This window comes from Giraffa tippelskirchi, chromosome 11 (genome assembly GCF_054371585.1).
Source record: "Giraffa tippelskirchi isolate mGirTip1 chromosome 11, T2T-mGirTip1v1.2.pri, whole genome shotgun sequence".
In the NCBI taxonomy this organism is placed as follows: domain Eukaryota; kingdom Metazoa; phylum Chordata; class Mammalia; order Artiodactyla; family Giraffidae; genus Giraffa; species Giraffa tippelskirchi.
In genome coordinates this window covers 18,628,449-18,648,074 of record NC_137285.1, presented here as the reverse complement: position 1 = coordinate 18,648,074, position 19,626 = coordinate 18,628,449, and the positions used below count along the sequence as shown (strand labels likewise).

Below are 19,626 nucleotides of genomic sequence, written 5' to 3'. Positions count from 1 at the left end.
TGGATTCTGTACCAGCTGAGCTATGTGGGAAGCCCTCTGTAGTTTTGTTATTTGTTCTGGTTGTATGTAGGCTGCCTCTTCTTTCTTTGAGCCTCATTCTTCTCATGGTGAGAGCAGGATTCAATTTCCTTGCCAGCTCTCGAAAAGCTTAGGATGGCAAAGAAAGTGGGAATAGTGGCACCTCCCTGGTGTTCCTGTGGTTAAGATTCCACAGTCCCAATGCTGGAGGCATGGGTTCAATCCCTGATCAGGGAACTAAGATCCTGCATGCTGCACGATGTAGCCAAAAAAAGGGGGGTGGGGAAGGGGGGAGGAGTAATACCTGCAGCCCATGTCTCTGGTGATGATTGAATGGATTGGAGAATATGAATGTGCTTTGTAGAAGTCCAGAAGTTCTGACACTGAGGGATGCCTGCGATGGCAGTTGGCAGGGGGTATGATAATGCCCATTTTAGTCTCTGGGAGTGCACGCAGGCTTCTGGAGAGTGGCGATGGGGAACATTTGTCACAGTGACATAAGTGACAAATGTAATTCAATCTGCCCTAAGCAAAACAGAATTCAGTGGTTTACGTAAAAAGTTCAGGATGTGACCTTAGGCATAGCTAGATCTAGATGCCCCAAGAAGATCTCAAGAACTCGGTTCTTATTTTTTCATTTCTGCTTCCCTTTTTTTTTGTTTCCTCTTTCTGCTTCATTCTCTGTCAAGTTTCTCCCCATGTGGCAAGAAAAATAGGGAGCACAACCCCTCGCCCAGAGCTACTGGTGGGGTCCACCCAAGCAGAACCACGTGAACTGAGAGGGGAAGAAGTGACTTCCCAGGGTTGCTGGTGACGTGACCAGGCCCTTAACAAAAATGGAAGGTTTTTGTTTGTTTTTGGTTGTGCTGCTTGCGGGATACTGGTTGCCCAACCAGAGATTGAGCCCTGGTCCTATGCAGTGAGAGCGTGGAGTCCTAACCACTAGACTGCCAGGGAATTCCCACAACTGGGAGGTCTGCTGTGGAGGGCAGAGTATAGGGGCGGCTGGACCGTCCCTTTTGAGTTAGTGGGCCATCTCAGCCTGTCTTCCAGCCACTTGCCCCCTCCCCAGGCCCTGTCTCTTGGGAGAAGCGGGTTGGTGCATGACCAGCTCTCAGGTCACAACTTGGGGCTCCAGACTCTTCTCTAATCTCCTGAGATTGGGCTTTTTTTCCCCTCAGCCCTGTTTATCTACCCACTGGGAAGACAGGCACCTAGCCTCTGTTTACAGTTCCTCACCTCTAAAGAACAGAAATAAAAAGTGGTACTTTTCATTTCTTTGACACTGTATGCTTAAAATAGAAGCTTTTTATTGAAGTCTATCAGTCCTGGGTGTTCATTGGAAGGACTGATGTTGAAGCTGAAACTCCAATACTTTGGCCATCTCATGTGAAGAGTTGACTCATTGGAAAAGACCCTGATGCTGGGAGGGATTGGGGGCAGGAGGAGAAGGGGACAATAGAGGATTAGATGTCTGGATGGCATCACCAACTCGATGGACATGAGTTTGGGTAAACTCCGGGAGTTAGTGATGGACAGGGAGGCCTGGTGTGCTGCAGTTCATGGGGTCACAAAGAGTCGGACACGACTGAGCGACTGAACTGAACTGAACTGAATATACATACAGAGAAGTTCACAGTAGTTTAAATTTGTGTGACTTTAACAATTGAACCTGCCTGCTTGCTTGATTGGAGAAGGCAATGGCACCCCACTCCAGTACTCTTGCCTGGAAAATCCCATGGATGGAGGAGCCTGGTAGGCTGCAGTCCATGGGGTCGCTAAGAGTCGGACACGACTGAGCGACTTCACTTTCACTTTTCACTTTCATGCAGTGGAGAAGGAAATGGCAACCCACTCCAGCATTCTTGCCTGGAGAATCCTAGGGATGGCGGAGCCTGGTGGCTGCCGTCTATGGGGTCGCACAGAGTCGGACACGACTGAAGCGACTTAGCAGCAGCAGCAGCAGCAGCTTGCTTGATTATTTCCCAATTGATTTATTCATTCTCTTAGTGGGCACTTGGGTGACTGCCAGTTTAAGGCTGTGTGCATGGTGCTGTGATGAACATTCTAGGCATGATTGGTGAACAGATGGGTACATTTCCATTGGGTATATACTTAAGAGCAGAATTGCTTGGGTCAGAGAGTTAGCATGTATGTTCAGTTTTAGTAAACAGTGTCCAATAATTATCTAGAGGGATTGTTCTGGTTCTGCTGGCTCCACAACCTCACCAAGAGTTGGCGTGTTCATGGTTTTCATTGTAGTCATGCCTCCATGCTGATGAGAGTATCGTTCTATTTCACTGCGTTTCAGTTGGCGTTTTACTAATGACTCGTGAAACTGAGCTCCATTTCATTACATGTATTGGCTATTTGGAGATCTTCTTTTGTGAACTGATTGATCGAGTCTTTTTTCCATTATTATAAAGACTATCTCTTATTTAAAAACATATTTTTTTATTCAAGTGTAGTTGATTTACAATGTCGTGTTTGTCATGTGTGCAGCAAAGTGATTCTGTTACTGAATATAGTTCCCTGTGCTGGACAATAGGGGTGCTTGTTTATCTATTTTACATAGTGTGTATCTGTTAATCGCAAATTCCTCATTTATTCCCTCCCCTCCCCTTACCCTTTGGTAAGCATAAGATTGTTTTCTATGTCTGTGAGTCCGTTTCTGTTTTATAAATAAGTTAATTTGTATCATTTTTTTAGATTCCACGTGTAAGTGATATCATATAATATTTGTCTTTGTCTGACTTACTTCATTTAGCATAATAATAGGTCCATTCATGTTGCTGCAAATGGCAGTATTTCATTCTTTTTTTATGATTGAGTAATATTCTGTTGCATATATATATATATATGTATATACCATACCTTTATCCATTCATCTACTGCTTTTGTGTCTTAGCTCTTGTAAATAGTGCTGTTATGAACATTGGGGTGCATGTATATTTTCTAAATAGAATTTTTTTTTCTGGATATATGCCCAGGAGTGGGATTGCTGGATCATACGGTAACTCTATTTTTTGTTTTTTAAGGAACTCTATACCATTCTCCACAGTGGTTGCACCAATTTACATTCCCACCAGCAGTGTAGGAGGGTTCCCTTTTCTCCACATCCTCTCTAGCATTTATTATTTGTAGACTTTTTGGTGATGGCCATTTTGACTGGTGTGGAGTGATACCTCATTGTAGTTGTGATTTGAATTTCTCTCGTAATTAGCAATATTGAGCATCTTTTCATGTGCCTGTTGCCATCTGTACATCTTCTTTGAAGAAAGGTCTATTTAGGTCTTTGCTCATTTTTAGATTGGGTTGTTTGTTTTTCTGATACTGAGTTGAATGAACTGTATATTTTGGAAATTAAGCCCTTGCTGGTTGCATCATTTGTGAATATTTTCTCCAAGTCTGTAAGTTGTCTTTTCATTTTATTTATGATAAATATTGTCTCTTGTTGATTGTGAGGTGTATCAGTTTGCTATGGCCAAACATAGCAAAGTATCACAGAATGGGTGACTTAAACAACAGAAATTAATTTTCTCGTAAATCTGAAATTGGAAGTTCAAGATCAAGGTGTCACCAGGGTTAGTTCTGAGAAGGCAATGGCACCCCACTCCAGTACTCTTGCCTGGAAAATCCCATGGATGGAGGAGCCTGGTAGGCTGCAGTCCATGGGGTCACTAGGAGTCGGAGACGACTGAGCGACTTCACTTTCACTTTTCACTCTCATGCATTGGAGAAGGAAATGGCAACCCACTCCAGTGTTCTTGCTTGGAGAATCCCAGGGATGGTGGAGCCTGTTGGGCTGCCGTCTCTGGGGTCGTGCAGAGTCGGACACGACTGAAGCGACTTAGCAGCAGCAGCAACAGGGTTAGTTTCTTTGAAGGTCTCCGTTCTTGGCTTTTAGATGGCCATCTTCTCCCTTTGTCTTCACATGGTCTTCCCTCTGTATGTATGTATCTGTATGTATGTGTCTTAAGAGAACACCAGTCTTACTGGAGTAGGGGCCGTGCTCTCAATTGGTTAAAAAATCCACCTGCTTGTAGGAGACCTGGGTTTGATCCCTGGGTCGGGAAGATCCCCCAGAGAAGGAAATGGCAACCCACTCCAGTATTCTTGCCTGGGAAATCCCATGGAAACAGGAGCATGGCAGGCTACAGTCCATGGGGTTGCAAAGAGTTGGATGTGACTGAGTGATTAAACCACCACCAAAGACCTCCTTTTAAACTTAATATCCTCTTTAAAGACTTTATCTCCAAATATGGTTACATATTGAGTTACTGGGGGTTAGAACTTCAACATATAAATTTTAGGGGACACAATTCAGCTGATAATATAAAGGTTCTTTCTGTATTCTGGATGTTAGTCTCCTACTTTGTGGGTTGCCTTGTTGTCCTCTTAAAGATGTCTTAGAGGGAGGGGACATATGTGTACCTATAGCTGATTCATGCTGATGTATGGCAGAAACCAACACAATATTGTAAAGGAATTATCCTTCAATTAAGAATAAATTTTAAAAAAGAGATGTCTTTGAATGAACAGGCAGTTTTAATTTTAACATAGACCATTTAGCTCTTCCTAGTCCATTAGTTCACATTGTGTCTTTTCATTTTAAGAAAATTTTGCATAGTGTAAGGTCACAAAGATATTCATGTTTTTCTCCAAAAGTTTTATTGTTTCAATTCTTACATGTAGTCCATCTGGAGTTGATTTTTGTGTTTGGTATGAGATGGGGTCAAGATCTTTTTTTTTCCCTATATGTTGAAGCTGAAACTCCAATACTTTGGCCACCTGATGCGAAGAGCTGACTCATTTGAAAAGACCCTGATGCTGGGAAAGATTGAGGGCAGGAGGAGAAGGGGACGACAGAGGATGAGATGGTTGGGTGGCATCACTGACTCAATGGACATGGGTTTGGGTGGACTCCGGCAGTTGGTGATGGACAGGGTGGCCTGGAGTTCTGAGGTTCGTGGGGTCACAAAGAGTCGGACACAACTGAGTGACTGAACTGAACTGAATATAGATATCCAGTTGACCCAGTACCATTATTGAAAAATCACTCTTTTTCCATAGCACTGAATCAGGTTACTTTGTTGGGAAACAAGGGACTGCATTTGTCTGATCTGTCTGATGCTCTAATCTGTGTCCCCCACTCCCAGGATTGCTGTTCTGGATAGTTCATGTTAAGAAGACTGGGATATTTTCGCATCTATGGTTTAGGAGTTGAGGGGATAGGGAGACTGGGGAAGAGATTTCTCTTGTTGTCTCTGAAGATGCTTTAAACCCCTTGAGAACATGTACCCAGAAAGTGCAGGGTCTCCACTCCTTGTCTGGACTTACATCACCGAAGATGGGAGGACCCACGGCTATGGGGAGAGAAGGCAATGGCACCCCACTCCGGTACTCTTGCCTGGAAAATCCCATGGACGGAGAAGCCTGGTGGGCTGCAGTCCATGGGGTCGAGAAGAGTTGGACACGACTGAGCGACTTCACTTTCACTTTTCACTTTCATGCACTGGAGAAGGAAATGGCAACCCACTCCAGTGTTCTTGCCTGGAGAATCCCAGGGAGCCTGGTGGGCTGCCGTCTATGGGGTCTCACCGAGTTGGACATGACTGAAGCGACTTAGCAGCAGCAGCAGCAGCATATTGTCTCTTCATTGTATTTCTCTCTAATGAGGGTACCCAAGCCAACCAATGCTTTCTTTGGCCATTTTTCTTAAAAAATCTTCATGACAGATCACTTCTTTCAGTATTTATTTGTTCATACCATTAGAGTAATACTCACCTATCTTTTACTGTGTGTTTACCATGTGACCTCATTTTGTCCTCACTAATAATCGGAAATTAAGTGCTGTTGTTCACTTTTCTGGATGGGGGATCCGAGACTCAGAGGGAGCTGCTCACACAGCTAGTGGGCAGTGGAGACAGGATCCGAACCCAGTCCAGGGTATTTCTCAAACTTGTGCTTTTTAAAAAATATTTATTCATTTGGCTGTGCCGGGTCTTAGTTGCGGTGGGTGGGATCTAGTTCTTTGACCAGGAATGGAACCCGGCTGGGCCCCCTGCAATGGGAGTGGGGAGACCTCCAGGGAGGTACCCCAAGCTCAGGCTTTTGCTTTATGACTTACTACTCTACCCTAACCCTCCTCCATTTCTTCTTCACTCACAAATTTACTGGATGTCTTTGTTGTGTCTGGCCCTCACTCTACCCTTGACTGGCTGTGTTTAGGGAGACTACATTCTCACTCTAGAAATCAAAGGTGGCTGATTTGTCCTCAGACCTTATTTTTATCGTGTGTGTGTGTGTGTGTGTGTGTGTGTGTGTGTGTGTGTGCGTGCGCGCAGCATGCTGGATCTCACTTCCCCTATCTGGGATCGACCCTGTGCCCTTGTAGTAGAAGCATCAAGTCCTAACTGCTGGACTGCCAGGAAATTCCCAACTAATTATTAATTTTTTAACTTGAAGTAGAGTTAACTTAAAATATTGTATTAGTTTCATGTATGTAACAAAGTGTTTCATATACATATCTTTTCTCATTATTTTCCATTTATAGGTTATTATAAGATATTGGATATAGTTCTCCTGTTATGCAGTAAATCCTTTTTGCTTACTATTTTATGTATTCAGTTCAGTTCAGTTCATTCGCTCAGTCGTGTCCAACTCTTTGCGACCCCATGAATCGCAGCACGCCAGGCCTCCCTGTCCATCACCAGCTCCCGGAGTCCACCCAAACCCATGTCCGTCGAGTTGGTGATGCCATCCAACCATCTCATCCTCTGTTGTCCCCTTCTCCTCCTGCCCCCAACCCTAGCATTAGGGTCTTTCCCAATGAGTCAACTCTTCACATGAGGTGGCCAAAGTATTGGAGTTTCAGCTTCAACGTCAGTCCTATGTATAGTAGTTTATTAATTGAATACTCCTGATTTATCCCTCCACTCTTCCTAGAACTTAAAAATTTTTTTTAAATTTATTATTTACTTTAATTAATTTATTTTTGGCTGTGCTGGGTCTTCGTTGCTGTCCACGGACTTTCTCTACTTGTGGTGAGCAGGGACTGTTCTCTAGTTTTGGTTCTTGAGATTTTCATTCAGTGGCTTCTCTTGTTGCAAAGCACAGGATCTAGGGTACGTGTAGACCTTTTTAAAGTTGGTTTAAAAGCATAGACTTTAGGGACTTCCCTGGTGGTCCAGTGGTTAGGACTGCTTGCTTCCACTGCCTGGGACCCGTGTTCAATTCCTGGTCAGGGAACTGAGATCCTACAAGCTGTGTGGTGTGGTCAAAAAAAGGAATAATAACAGTAAAATAAAAATTGAAAATATTTTAAATCCTGGATGACTTTTTCGAATTCTTGTAGTCTCGCTTTCCCATTTCACGGGAGGGGAAAACTGAAACCTGGAGAGAAGTTACTTGCGAGTCGCCCAAGTAGATGGCACATCAGATTCAAATGTAGGTTTGAATGTCAGCAATTGGGAAATGATGCTTGTAACAGAACCCAAGAGGAAACATCGATTCGGGTTGGGATGTAGATGAGTTCGGTTCTGGCCACATTGAATTTGAGCTCAGGAGTGACATTAAGGCTGGACAGATAGGTAGGGGTGGCAGGACAGATAGAAGTGCTAGGAGAGAAGGGTGCATGAGGCCAGGAGTGCTGAGGATCCCAAGTGAGGAGGGTTTCAGAAGGGTTCATTTATGTTCTCAGGTATGTTTTCTCTCCAAGCGAAACACCTACCTCATTGATTTGTTCTGTTTCCATTTTCCCTAAAATCTAGGCTCTAAAATCAAAAATTTTTTCTTTTTGCTCCACTGCATGGCATGTGGGGTCTTAATTCCCCAACCAGGGATCAAACCCAGGCCCCCTGGAGTGGAAGCACAGAGTCCCAACCACTGGATAGCCAGGGAACATCCCTAAAATCAAACTCTTGATGCTGCTAGGGGCCTAGGGAAATTGTATTTGCTTCTGCCCACTGTTTGCATTAACTCCTGTTCACTGAGATCTTGTTATAAGCCAAGGATCTTTACTATAGCTTTTTGTCTGATCACACGAAATCCTATTTATTACTACCCCCATTTTATAGATGTCAAAACCGAGGCTCAGAGCAACTTGTCCACAGTCAAATAGCTAGTGTGTGGAAGAGCTGAGCTTTGTGCCCGTATTTGTCTGACCACAGAGCTGTCCTGTTAATTTCTGCATGGTACTCGGTGTCTTCTCATCCTGAATGCTTTGTTGTTGTTGGCTTGGTGTCTTTTGGATTTTCTTGCCTGATTGGTTTCAACTCTGGTTTGTTAGTCTGTTTTGTATCTTCTTATGCCCCTCTCTCTGAGGGTCAGAGTGTTTTTAAAAAATATTTATTTTTATTTATTTATTTGGCTGTACCGAGTCTTAGTTGCGGCATGTGAACTCTTAGTTGTGGCATGTAGGATCTAGTTCCCTGACCAGGGATGGAAACTGGGCCCCCTGTGTGGGAATCGTGGAGTCTTAGCCACTGGACCACCAGCGAAGTCCCAAGGCTCAGAGTCCTGAGCCCAGGGCACAGAGGACAACCTGGCACCGGATCTGTCTTGGGAATCATCTTAAAAAGTGCAAAGGTGAGGAAGTCAGAAGATATTGGTGCTTAGGGAAAGCCTGCGGACCTTTGAGAGCATCCTCTTATTTTACAAAGAGGAAAACTGAACCCGTTTCTCAAGTTGTGCAATGACTCAGCCCTGGGCTCTCTTTCCTGTACCCTTGCATCTTCAATTTGGGACAGCATCCTTACTAGAACCCCTGCTTTTAGGTTTAAAAAGTGCTTCCAATAATTTTGTTGGGCCACTAGGCAGGTCCTATTATCTCTACTTTGCAGGTGAGGCAACTGAAGCCCAGAAAGGGTCAAGGATTTACTTAAGGCCTCACTGCTGGGAAACAGAGGAGCAGGATTTGAACCATGACTGGTGCTCTTGCTAATAAACACTGCCTTTATGAGTTGGATGAGGAGATACTCCTAAGGAGCAGAATAACAAACCAGAAACTTGAGGATGGTAGAGAAGGTTCCAGAACCATGATACAAGACACTTGCATGCACTCTCTGAAGAGCGGGCTCGGGGGAGTTGGGGTCAGTGCCCGTGCATGCTTTATATTAGCCTTCAAGGTGACTTTCCACAGCCTACTCCCAGCTCTGAGCCCATGGCTCTTGGAACTGACTGATGGAGCCTTCAAAGCAAGGGCCATAGGGCCACGGATTAATTTCTGCAGCTGGAATTTGTTGGATGTGGGTGAAGCCTGTGAGCGCAGAGAACCAGTGAGACTGGGAGGGAGGAGGAGGAGGGAGGAGGGAGCAAGGAGAGAGAGAGGCAGGGGGGTTGCTGAGCTGTTGGCCTACTTAGGAACTCCAGCACCACGCTGACATGGAAAATTTCTCCTGTAACCCCTTGGCCTCAGGGGCCTGGGTTCTAGCGCTGTGGATCTCTTACAGGCTCCAAAGGCACCTTGTCCCTGTCACCTGCTCCTGCGGGGTGCTCCCCAGAGCTTGGACTGCCACATTCCCTTCTCAGCACTGAGCTGTGCCACTTGCCTCCTCCCCAGGGCTGAGCTTCCAGCTCGGAGACCCTGCACTTAGGTCCAACTCCCCTTTGCCTCCAGTAGCAGACCAGCCTGGGAACCTGAGAAGACGGAGTCCTGGCGCTTAATCTCCCAGCTCAGACTGAAAGGGACTGGCAGGCCTCAAGTGTCCCCAGTGACCCTTCGGGCGAGCTTCTCCATCTCTTTCCTCTTGCTCCTACTTCCCTCAGTTCACATTAAAAAAAATTTTTTTTAATTTATTTTTGGCTGTGTCAGGTCTTAGCTGTGACGCGCGTATCACCCACTGCAGTGCTCGGGGTTCTTTCTAGTTGTGGTTTAAGGGCTTTGCTGCCCCAAGACATGTGGGATCTTAGTTCCCCGACCAGGGATCTAACCCACATCCTCTGCATAGAAAGGTGGACTCTAACTACTGGGCCACCAGGAAAGTCCCTCAGTTCACATTTAAGGGATATGATGTAAGTAAGAACTAGGCTAGGATGGGGAGGGAGGTTCAAGAGGGAGGGGATATAGGTATACCTATGGCTGATTCATGTTGATGTACGGCAGAAACCAACGCAATATTGTAAAGCAATTATCCATCAATTAAGAATAAATAAACTTAATTAAGAAAAAAAAAAGAACTAGACTAGAGAATTCCCTGGAGGTCTGGGGGTTAGGATTTTGCCCTTTCACTGTAGGGGTCACAGGTTTGATCTCTGGTCAGGGAATTAAGATCCCACATGCTATGAGGTATAGCCAAAAAATAAAAATTAAAATTTTTAAACGGCACCACCACCAAAAAAAACTAGGCTAAAAATCAGTGTGTCAGCCCTGGAAGAGGACCTAAAAATGACCTAACTCAGTGGTTTTCAAAGGAAAATCCCCAGAATCCAGTTCTGAATTCTGAGTGCCTTCTCCCTACCCACTTCAGCCTGAGCTGCTTGTTTTTATTTATGTAGTTGGCTCTAGTCAAAGCATCTGTTTGAAGGAAGAGTTCTGCGGCAATGAAAAAAATATAAAGATCAACTTCTTCCTGTCTTTACATATGTGGCAACTGAGGCCTAGAGGAGGGGCATTTGGCTCTGCAGGTAGTCACAGAGGTGGTGTCTGTGAAGCCAGGACCCAGGGCTTGCAGATCCAAAGGGCATGGCTCTGTTTCTTCTCCATGAGAATGGCAGCTTCCATAGCATCCTGGCTTTTACCCCACTCATTTTGGGATGGCTTCTGCACGTTCTGTAAGAGGATGTGGACACTGCACTGGTTTTGCATTTTCAAGTGATGCTTGGTGCCCTTGAGCTTCTCTGCCAATTCTGGGAAATGTGGCCCATGCCCTTCAGAGCCACACCCTGGCACATCACTGTGGTCGAAATAGAATCCCAGAGAGAGGTAGGTATAGGAGGCCTGCAGATGCGTGTTCACCAGGTGGTGGACAGCACTCTCGGCTGTGGTGGAATAATTCTGACAGATCTGAGAGCTCATGATTGATGGGTAATAAAGAGCCAAGATCAAAAAAATGCTGTTGGCTGGGACTTCCCTGGTGGTCCAGTGGTTAAGACTCTGCTTCCACAACAGAGGGTGCGGGTTTAATCTCTGGTCAGGGAACTAAGATCCCACATGTCACCTAATGCAGCCCCCCTCCCCCAATTGAAAATACTCCACAATCCATTTTTTAAAAATGTTGTTGGCTGGTCCTGGAGATCAGGGGTAGTTGAATGGCTGATTCCTAAGGTTGTAACTGGAAGAAAGGTTGGAGGGTGGTTGGAGGCTGGAGGAAGGGGCGTTCCTGGGTCTTTTCCATCCCAACACTGTTGAAGCAAGAGACAGGTCTGCCGGGCCACGGAGTGCTCTCTCACACCTAGTCTTTTAAAAACTAGGAACCTTAAGAACTAAGGAACTTTTTTGTTTGTTTTTTAAAAGCTAAGGAGTTTTTTAAATTCCTTAAAATGAGTAAATATCTATATCCTTTGTTCAAATTTCCAGTTGTTTCCTATATGGCACAAATGTTACTTTCTTTTTTTAAACAGTTGTATGAGTCAGAATGTAAATAAGGGTTTTACATTGTGATTGGTTGAGGTGTCTCTTAAATCTTCCATAATCTCTGGTCTCTTCCTTGATCTCTTTCCAGTCTGAAGAAGTTGGATTGTTTGAGCTATAGAATTTTTCATTACTTGGACTCTGCCTTGAAGTAGCTTCTCTGTGGGCATCCCTGGTAACTCAGCTGGTAAAGAATCCACCTGCAATGCAGGAGACCCCATTTCTATTCCTGGTGGGGAAGATCCCCTGGAGAAGGAGTAAGCTACCCACTCCAGTGTTCTTGGGCTTCCCTGGTGGCTCAGACGATACAGAATCCGCCCACAATTCGGGAGACCTAGGTTCGATCCCTGGATTGGGAAGATCTCCTGGAGGAGGGCATGTCAACCCACTCCAGTATTCTTGCCTGGAGAATCCCCGTGGACAGAGGAATTTCTGTAAATTGGTAGTTAGCTGTATTAATAGATGCTTGATCAGACTCAGAACCTGTCTTGCTCATTCATAACCAGTTCATTTTTTTTCTGACTGCTTCATAGATCTCTCAGGAGGGGCATGTTAGGTTCTCCCTTCTCCCTCTCTCTTCCTGATGTTAGCAGCTATTGACGTCTATCTCTGTTATTTTATATTATTTTATTTTAGCGGTGCTGTAGGGCTTGCAAGACCTTAGTTCTCCAACCAGGGATCACCCCGCACCCGTGCCGTGGAACCCTGGGGCCCCTCCATGGGACCACCAGTAGGCCTCCTTTGCCCTTTATTGTCTGGAATACATCTGTGGAGAAAAACTTACCCTCCTCTGCAGCTTGCTTCGAGCTGGCCCTTATCTCAGCTGCGTCAGACGCCTAAGCCTATAGTCACTTCACTCAGTATCCTTTCGCCTCCCCAGGACATGTTCTGAGGTTCCTGCATCTCTCATCCCCGCCTGCGGGCTGGAACGCAGCGGGATTGAATCCGGTTACTGGTACACTCATGTTTCCCTGGGGGTTTATAGAGCCCGGGCATCCAAAAGAACTGACTTTCTTTGCTCCTCCCTGTATTCCCACTTCATCTCCTCTCACCCACCCGCTGCGGCTTGCAGGACACCTGGGGCATCGGACGGACGGCGCTCCCTGAACACTGAGGACGCTATTCTTAGAACCGCTCCAGATACAGTCCGTTGGCCTCCCACCCTAGGGCCTCTTCCCTCCGGCGCCCCTCCGCCCCAGCTGCCCCTCGCGGTTCTAACCACTCCAGAGTCTGGGCTTACTTTTTCGCCTGAGGGTGGGGCGGATCGAGGTGGGTCAACAGGGGACAGGATCAGAGTGGAGTGAGGATGCACAGGAAGCCCGGGGGATTGTGTTGGGGAGAGGGGGTTCTGGAAGCCTAGTTTGTTGTTGTTCAGTCACTCAGTCGTGTCTGACTCTTTGTCATCCCATGGACTGCACCACTCCAGGCTTCCCTGTCCTTCACCGTCTCTAGGAGCTTGCTTAGACTCGTGTCCATTGAGTCAGTGATGCCATCCAACCATCTTGTCTTCTGTCATCCCCTTCTCCTCCTGCCTTCCATCTCGCCTAGCATCAGGGTCTTTTCTAATGAGTCAGTTCTTCGCATCAGGTGGAACTTCAGCTTCAGCATCAGTTCTTCCAATGAATAGTCAGGGTTGATTTCCTTTAGGATTGCCTGGTTTGATCTCCTTGCAGTCTAAGGGACTCTCAAGAGTCTTCTCCAACACCACAGTTCAAAAGCCTGGTTAGTGCTCAAAAAAGTAAAAAGCAGGACTTTCCCATGGGTATCCTTCTTGTTCAGTGATGGTTGTCTGTAGAGGTGGGGTTCAATACTTCTGCATGTTTTCCAGGCTGGGAGGGAGGGGTGTGAGGGTCATCTTGCCCAATGAAAGGAGGGTTACTCTTATCTGCCTCCGGGTATCCCCAGGTCGTTTCTTCAGTTCAGCTGTCATTTATATGTGAAGTAATAGGTTAAATGCTGGACAGTAATAAGAATAACGCTCAACGTTTGTTTATTTATTTAGTCACTATTTGTAAAATATTTATTGTTTATTTATTACTGTATTTATTTGGCTGTGTCTGATCTTAGTTGCAGCATGCGTCCTTGCTGCACGCGGAATCTTTGGCTGCCGGCATGTGAACCCTTACTTGCTGTCTGTGGGATCTTAGTTCCCCAACTAGGGATGGAACCCTGGCCTGCTGCAGGGAAAGAGCAGAGTCCTAAACACTGGACCACAAGGGAAGTCCCTACATTTTTTTAAAAATTTGATTTATTTTTGGCTACACTGGGCCTTTGTTGTTGTGCCCTGGCTTTCTCTAGTATCAGTGCTGGGGCTTCTCATTATGGTGGCTTTTCTTGTTATGGAACACCAGCTCTAGAATACCCGGACTTCAGTAGTTATGGTCCATGGGCTTAGTTGCTCCCAGGCCTGTGGGATCTTCCTGACCCAGGGACTGAACCCATGTCCCATGCAATTGGCAGGCAGGTTCTTAACTATTGGACCACCAGAGAAGTCCCTCTATATTTTTTATGATGTGTGTTTTAAGTGGAGAGAAGACTTTTGGGAGAAAAAAGATGATTGTAGAAAAACCAACTTTGTTGGTCATTTAGTGTCTGAGTGTTTTTGTGTAATAATATCTTTACTGAGTTATAAGTCACATACCATACGATTCACCTATTTAAAGTGTACAATTTGATGGTTTGTGGTCTGTCCACAGAGTTTGTGCAATCATTACCACAGTCAATTTTAGAACATTTTCATCACCCCTCATACCCCTCACCCCTCTCCATTAGCCATCCTTTTAGACTGACTGGCAGAGATTTAACTGACTCTGATTTCCTACCACCTCACTTTCTCTGCCTGTAATTATATATATATATTAAAAAAAATTTTTTTTTAATTTTTTATTAGAGTGTAGTTGAGTGGGGAAGATCCCTCTGGAGGAGGGCGTGGCATCCCACGGACAGAGGATCCTGGAGGGCTATGGTCCATTGGGTCACAAAGAGTCGGACATGACACGTAGTTGATTAAAATATTCTGTTAGTTTCAGGTGTACAGCAGAGTGATTCAGTTATACACATACAAGTATCTGTTCTTCTTCAAATTCTTTTCCTATTTAGGTTATTACAGAATATTGAGCAGAATTTCTTGTGCTACACAGTAGGTCCTTGTTGATTGTCTATTTTAAATATAGTAGTTCCACCTGTGATTATAAATGAAATTGGCCAATTAGGTAACACTTCCTACTTGCAGACACTTCTCAGAAGTCTTTCATGTGCATTAGCTCATTTAAATCATACGACAACACTATAGGCTGGCTACCATGTTATAGATGGGGAAACTGCTACTCTGATGCTAAGAGGCCTGAGGGCCAGCTGGGGTTCAAACCCACAAAGTCTTAGCTTAGTGAGTGAAAGTCACTCAGTCACTCTTTGGGACCCCATGGACTGTAGCCTACCAGTCTCCTCTGTCCATGGATTTCTCCAGGCCAGAAGATTGGAATAGGTAGCTGTTCCCTTCTCCAGGGGATCTTCCCAACCCAGGGATCAGGGATCAAACCCAGGTCTCCCACATAGCAGGCGGATTCTTTACCATCTGAGCCACCAGGGAAGCTTACCTACTATATATATATATATATAATTTATTTTTAATCTTTTTTAATGCATCGAGTGTAATGCATCGATGCATTTTTTAATGCATCAAGTCTTAGTTACAGAATGGAGGATCTTCATTGCATCATGAAGGATCATTCCTTGCGGCACACAGATTCTCTAGTTGTCCATGGGCTCAGTAGTTGCTCCTTGGCTTATGGGATCTTAGTTCCCCAACCAGGGATTGAACCTGCATCCCTTGCAATTGCAAGGTGGATTCTTAACCACTGGACTGCCAGGGAGTTCTCTAGCACAACCACTATATTGTACTGATGGGGCAGCTAGCTCTAGGCCTTTAATGCCCCCTTGCCCCAGCCTGTAGGGCTGTGAGTCCCATCACCTACCTGCCCAGTGAATCTCCTTCCCCAGGGGGCTTTGTGGATGAGACCCTGAGCAAAGTGAGGGAGGAGAGGCAAGGGGAGGCTGGAGGCTGGCCAGAAAGTGGGGAGAGCTTGAGGGGGGAGGCGGCTGTTCTTGGTTCTCTGCCAGGTGGGCTTTCCAGAAAAGCTGAGCAGAGCCCACTTGTTCCAGGAGCCCTGGTAAGGAAGGAGCGGGCACTGTCCAGAGCTCGGCCAGAATTTCCAGCAAAGTTCAGGGATGCCCCCTGGTGGATTTGCACTCTTGACTCGAAACCAAAGTGCTTCTCCAAGGCTTCCTGGGATCTATGGGGCGAGGAGCCAGCCTCTGAAGGCAGGGATCATTTTTCAGCCTTAGCATGTGATCAAGATTCAGTATTGCAGGGGGCAGGGGCCGGGGTTGGGGGTTAAGAACCTTGGTGCTGGCGTTAGATGGAATTGGCTTCAAATCCCAGCTCTGCTCCTCAATAACTGAGCGTTTGGGGGCAAGTTAGTTGCAGAGGGAAACAGATTGATTGAAGAGGGATTCCTTTAAAGATTGGAGAGCGATTCAGTGGGGAACACTGATGGGATGATGTCATTGAGCAGACAAGGTGTAGGGGTGTAGGTTGCTGGGTTAGGGGTAGGTTTTGTTTTGCGGGGCCTCCCAGGTAGGATCTGGAAGCCCTAGCTGGCTGGAGCCACCAGCCTGTGGATTTTGCCCTCAGGTAGCCGGCGGCTGGTGGACGTGATGGACGTGAACACCCAAAAAGGCACGGAGATGAGCATGTCCCAGTTCGTGCGGTACTACGAGACGCCCGAGGCCCAGCGGGACAAGCTGTACAACGTCATCAGCCTTGAGTTCAGCCACACCAAGTTGGAGCACTTGGTCAAGCGTCCCACCGTGGTAGGTCCCTGGTTACGGTTCCCCTCCCTGGTCACCTTCCCCCTCCTCTCCTTGCTCAAGGCCAGCCTGCACCTGCCCATGGGGGGAGAGCAGGAGGGATTTGGGAGCAGGAAGGAGGAGAAAGTTTGAGGCAGTGATGGGGTCCGACTTAAGGGCACCTGGGGCCAGGAAGCGCTGACGGTGGCCTGGCTGGATTTCAGGTAGACCTGGTGGACTGGGTGGACAACATGTGGCCTCAGCACTTGAAGGAGAAGCAGACGGAAGCCACGAACGCCATTGCAGAGATGAAGTACCCGAAAGTGAAGAAGTAAGACTGGCTGGCTGGTGGCGGGAGCTGGAGGGGGTGATTCTCAGCCTTGGAGGGGGTGAGGGCTGGAAATGAGCCTGGGCTGAGGCCACAGTTCTTTGGGGTGCTGCTGGGATATGAGTGCTGGGGTTCCTGAGTGTGGGCAGGTTGGCTCTGCATTCTGCCCTGGGTCTGGATTCTTCATCCAGATGGTTCTTTGGCCTTCCTGCCAGCCCCGCCCAGGGGGATGTGATCTGAAGAGGAGGAGTAGTAATGGAAACCATCTCCCTGTGCATGTGTGTGTGTGTGTGTGTGCACGGGCATGTGTGTGCGTGCTTGTCAAACATTCATCTATTCCTTCTAAGTGACAGTGTGTCCTAGGAGTCGATTTTCTAGGGACCCACCATGGCCACTTTGCTTTTGCCGAGGGCTGGATAGGGGTCTGGTATTCTTTTGCTTCCTGTTGTTGAGACCAGGCACCTCTGATGGAGAAGAACCTTCTCTGAATAAAGCCAGGGGCCACTACCTCACCAGACACTCCTTAGAGAGACAGTGTCCTCTAAGGGGGAGGTTGGTGCTGTGCTGGTAAGGTTGGCCACATCTAATTACGAGGACATCACTACAGGCAGCGTGACCAGCAAGTCCTGAGACCAATTATTTAACACGGGCAGAGGTGGCTGCGAGCACCTCTGTGTTCTAGGATTTGAGTGGCGGACCCTTGGGATGATGAAGTCACCTTGGGGCTCCTGCTATCTCAGGCCCTCTGTTTCCACCTCTAAAATGAGAATGAGATGCTGGCGGCCCAGGCAGGTGCTCTGTGCTTCCTAGAAGAGTTGGCTGGAGTGGCTCTGAATCCATTAGCATCTCTCTGCTGAGCCCTGCTGCCAGGAGTGCCCCTAGGAGCTTAAAGGCTGTGAACTTCTCATTCACTCAGCCCTTCATTCAGTGCATATTGAATGCAAACTCTGTGCCAGGCTTTGTAAGGGAGGCCAGCACGCTGGCCCTGGGCTTCCCAGTGTTTTGCTTTCAAGCTCTCTCTCTCTGTTTAATTACTTCTCAGGCATTTTTTCTCTTCTCAAAGCTGATGCTCCTTAATACCCCTTGGATCTGGGCTGCCTTGAAGGGAAAGACTGGGCTCAAGGTGGGGTTGGTAGGAAGGTTTTCAATTCTTTTCTGTTTTGATGCGATCGCAGCAAAATTTATGGAGACCCTGGGACAGGGAAGTAAAAGAGAAACAGGTCTAAAAGCCCCTACCTTCTGGAGAACAACGGGCCATTAACGCAAGGGCAAGGTGCAGCTCTCATCCTGTGTGTGTGTGTTAGTTGTGTCCGACTCTTTGCTACTCCATGGACTGTAGCCTGCCAGGCTCTTTTGTCCATGGAATTCTCCAGGCAAGAATACTGGAGCGGGTTGCCATTCCCTCCTCCAGGGGATCTTGCCGACCCAGGGATCGAACCCAGGTCTCCTGCATTGCAGGCGATTTCTTTACCATCTGAGCCACCAGGGAAGCCAGCTTTCATCCTAGGCAGAAAGAAACAGGTTCCCAGAAGGGCAATGGGGAGAAGAGGAGTCCTTTTTGGCTACTGGCCTCAGAAAATCCTCTCAGAGGGGATATTTGACATGGGCTTTAAAGGACAGAGGAGATGGGAGGGAAGTGAGGAGGGATGGAGGTAGGCAAGTGAAAAGGGCCTTGATGGAATCACAGAGGCAGAGCTTGAGGAACAAGTGTGGGACTCAGATTAGAGGCAGATCCTGGCTCTCTTTGATTGATCGATCGATTGATTCCACCTATATATTGAACATCTGATTGGTGCTGGGCACTGAGAATACAGTGGGGAGAAAATTGTGTGAGCTCCCTGCCCTCATAGAGCTTATGGTCTATGCAGGACACCTATTAATCCAATGATCAGAGAAACAAATGGAAGTTTGCAGTTGTGATGAGGTCACAAGGCAGAGACCCTTGGTGCTATAGCGCGTATACCAAGGGATTCGTCAGGTCAGGGAGGGCAGAGCAAGCCACCTTGAGCTGCGGCCTGAAGGGAAGAGAAGTTATTTAAGTGAAGAGACCTTGGAAGAGCTTTTCTGACTGTGTACAGAGAGCCTGGGGTGGTGGGGAGGGCTGGGAGGAGGGTGGAGCTGAAGGACTTGCCAAAAAGGCCAGTGGGATGGAGCAGAGTGAGGGAGGGTCAGTGATGCAGGATGAGGGGTGGGCCAGGCTGACAGGAGTTGTAAGAGAGTCATAAGGCTGGTGTGCGTGCTAAGTCATTTCAGTTGTGTCTCACTCTGTGACCCCATGGACTGTAGCCCGCCAGGCTCCTCTATCCATGGGATTCTCCAGGCAAAAATACTGGAGTGGATTGCCATGAGGGTCTGTATGTCTCCTAAGAGCAATCAGAAACCTCTTGAGTTACCAAAAAAAAAAATTATTTTTTGATTACTCGGCATGTGGCATCTTAGTTTCCCAACCAGGGATTGAACCCACACCCCATGCATTTGGAAGGGCAAAGTCTTAACCATTGGACCACCAGGGAAGTCCCCTGAAACCTCAGAGAGTTGAAGCAGAGAGGGGTGTGTTCAGATTTGCATTCTGCAAATTCTGCAGTTGCAGTGTGGATTGAAGAAGGTGTGGGGGCAGACTGATAGGAGCAGCCATTGCATCATCTACCTGAGGATGGGTAATGGGACACGGTTAGGGGAGAGCAGAGCACAAATGGGCACGTATTTAGGAAGGTGAAATAGACAGGCTTGGGTGACAGATTTCAATTAAGTAATGTCTACCTTGCCTGTCTGAGATATTCAGTGTATTTTTCACTTTATTGAAAGATTCATTTAAATAGTAAGCTCTGTTAATACACTGAGAGTTCTATCTAATTACCAA

General features: G+C 46.8%; 1 protein-coding gene across 12 annotated transcripts in view; it reads left to right on the top strand.

The window, feature by feature from the left end:
• Window positions 1–19,626, top strand: part of KDM2B (lysine demethylase 2B) — a 118,605-nt gene that overhangs the window by 8,977 nt on the left and 90,002 nt on the right. For 10 of the 12 annotated variants that reach the window (XM_081540062.1, XM_081540058.1, XM_081540059.1 and 7 more), the window contains 2 exons: window positions 16,284–16,462; window positions 16,663–16,769. In XM_081540062.1, coding sequence (XP_081396188.1) covers window positions 16,284–16,462; window positions 16,663–16,769 — 286 coding nt within the window. The remainder of the gene's footprint in view (window positions 1–16,283; window positions 16,463–16,662; window positions 16,770–19,626) is intronic. The other 2 variants (XM_081540068.1, XM_081540067.1) reach the window with 1 other exon arrangement.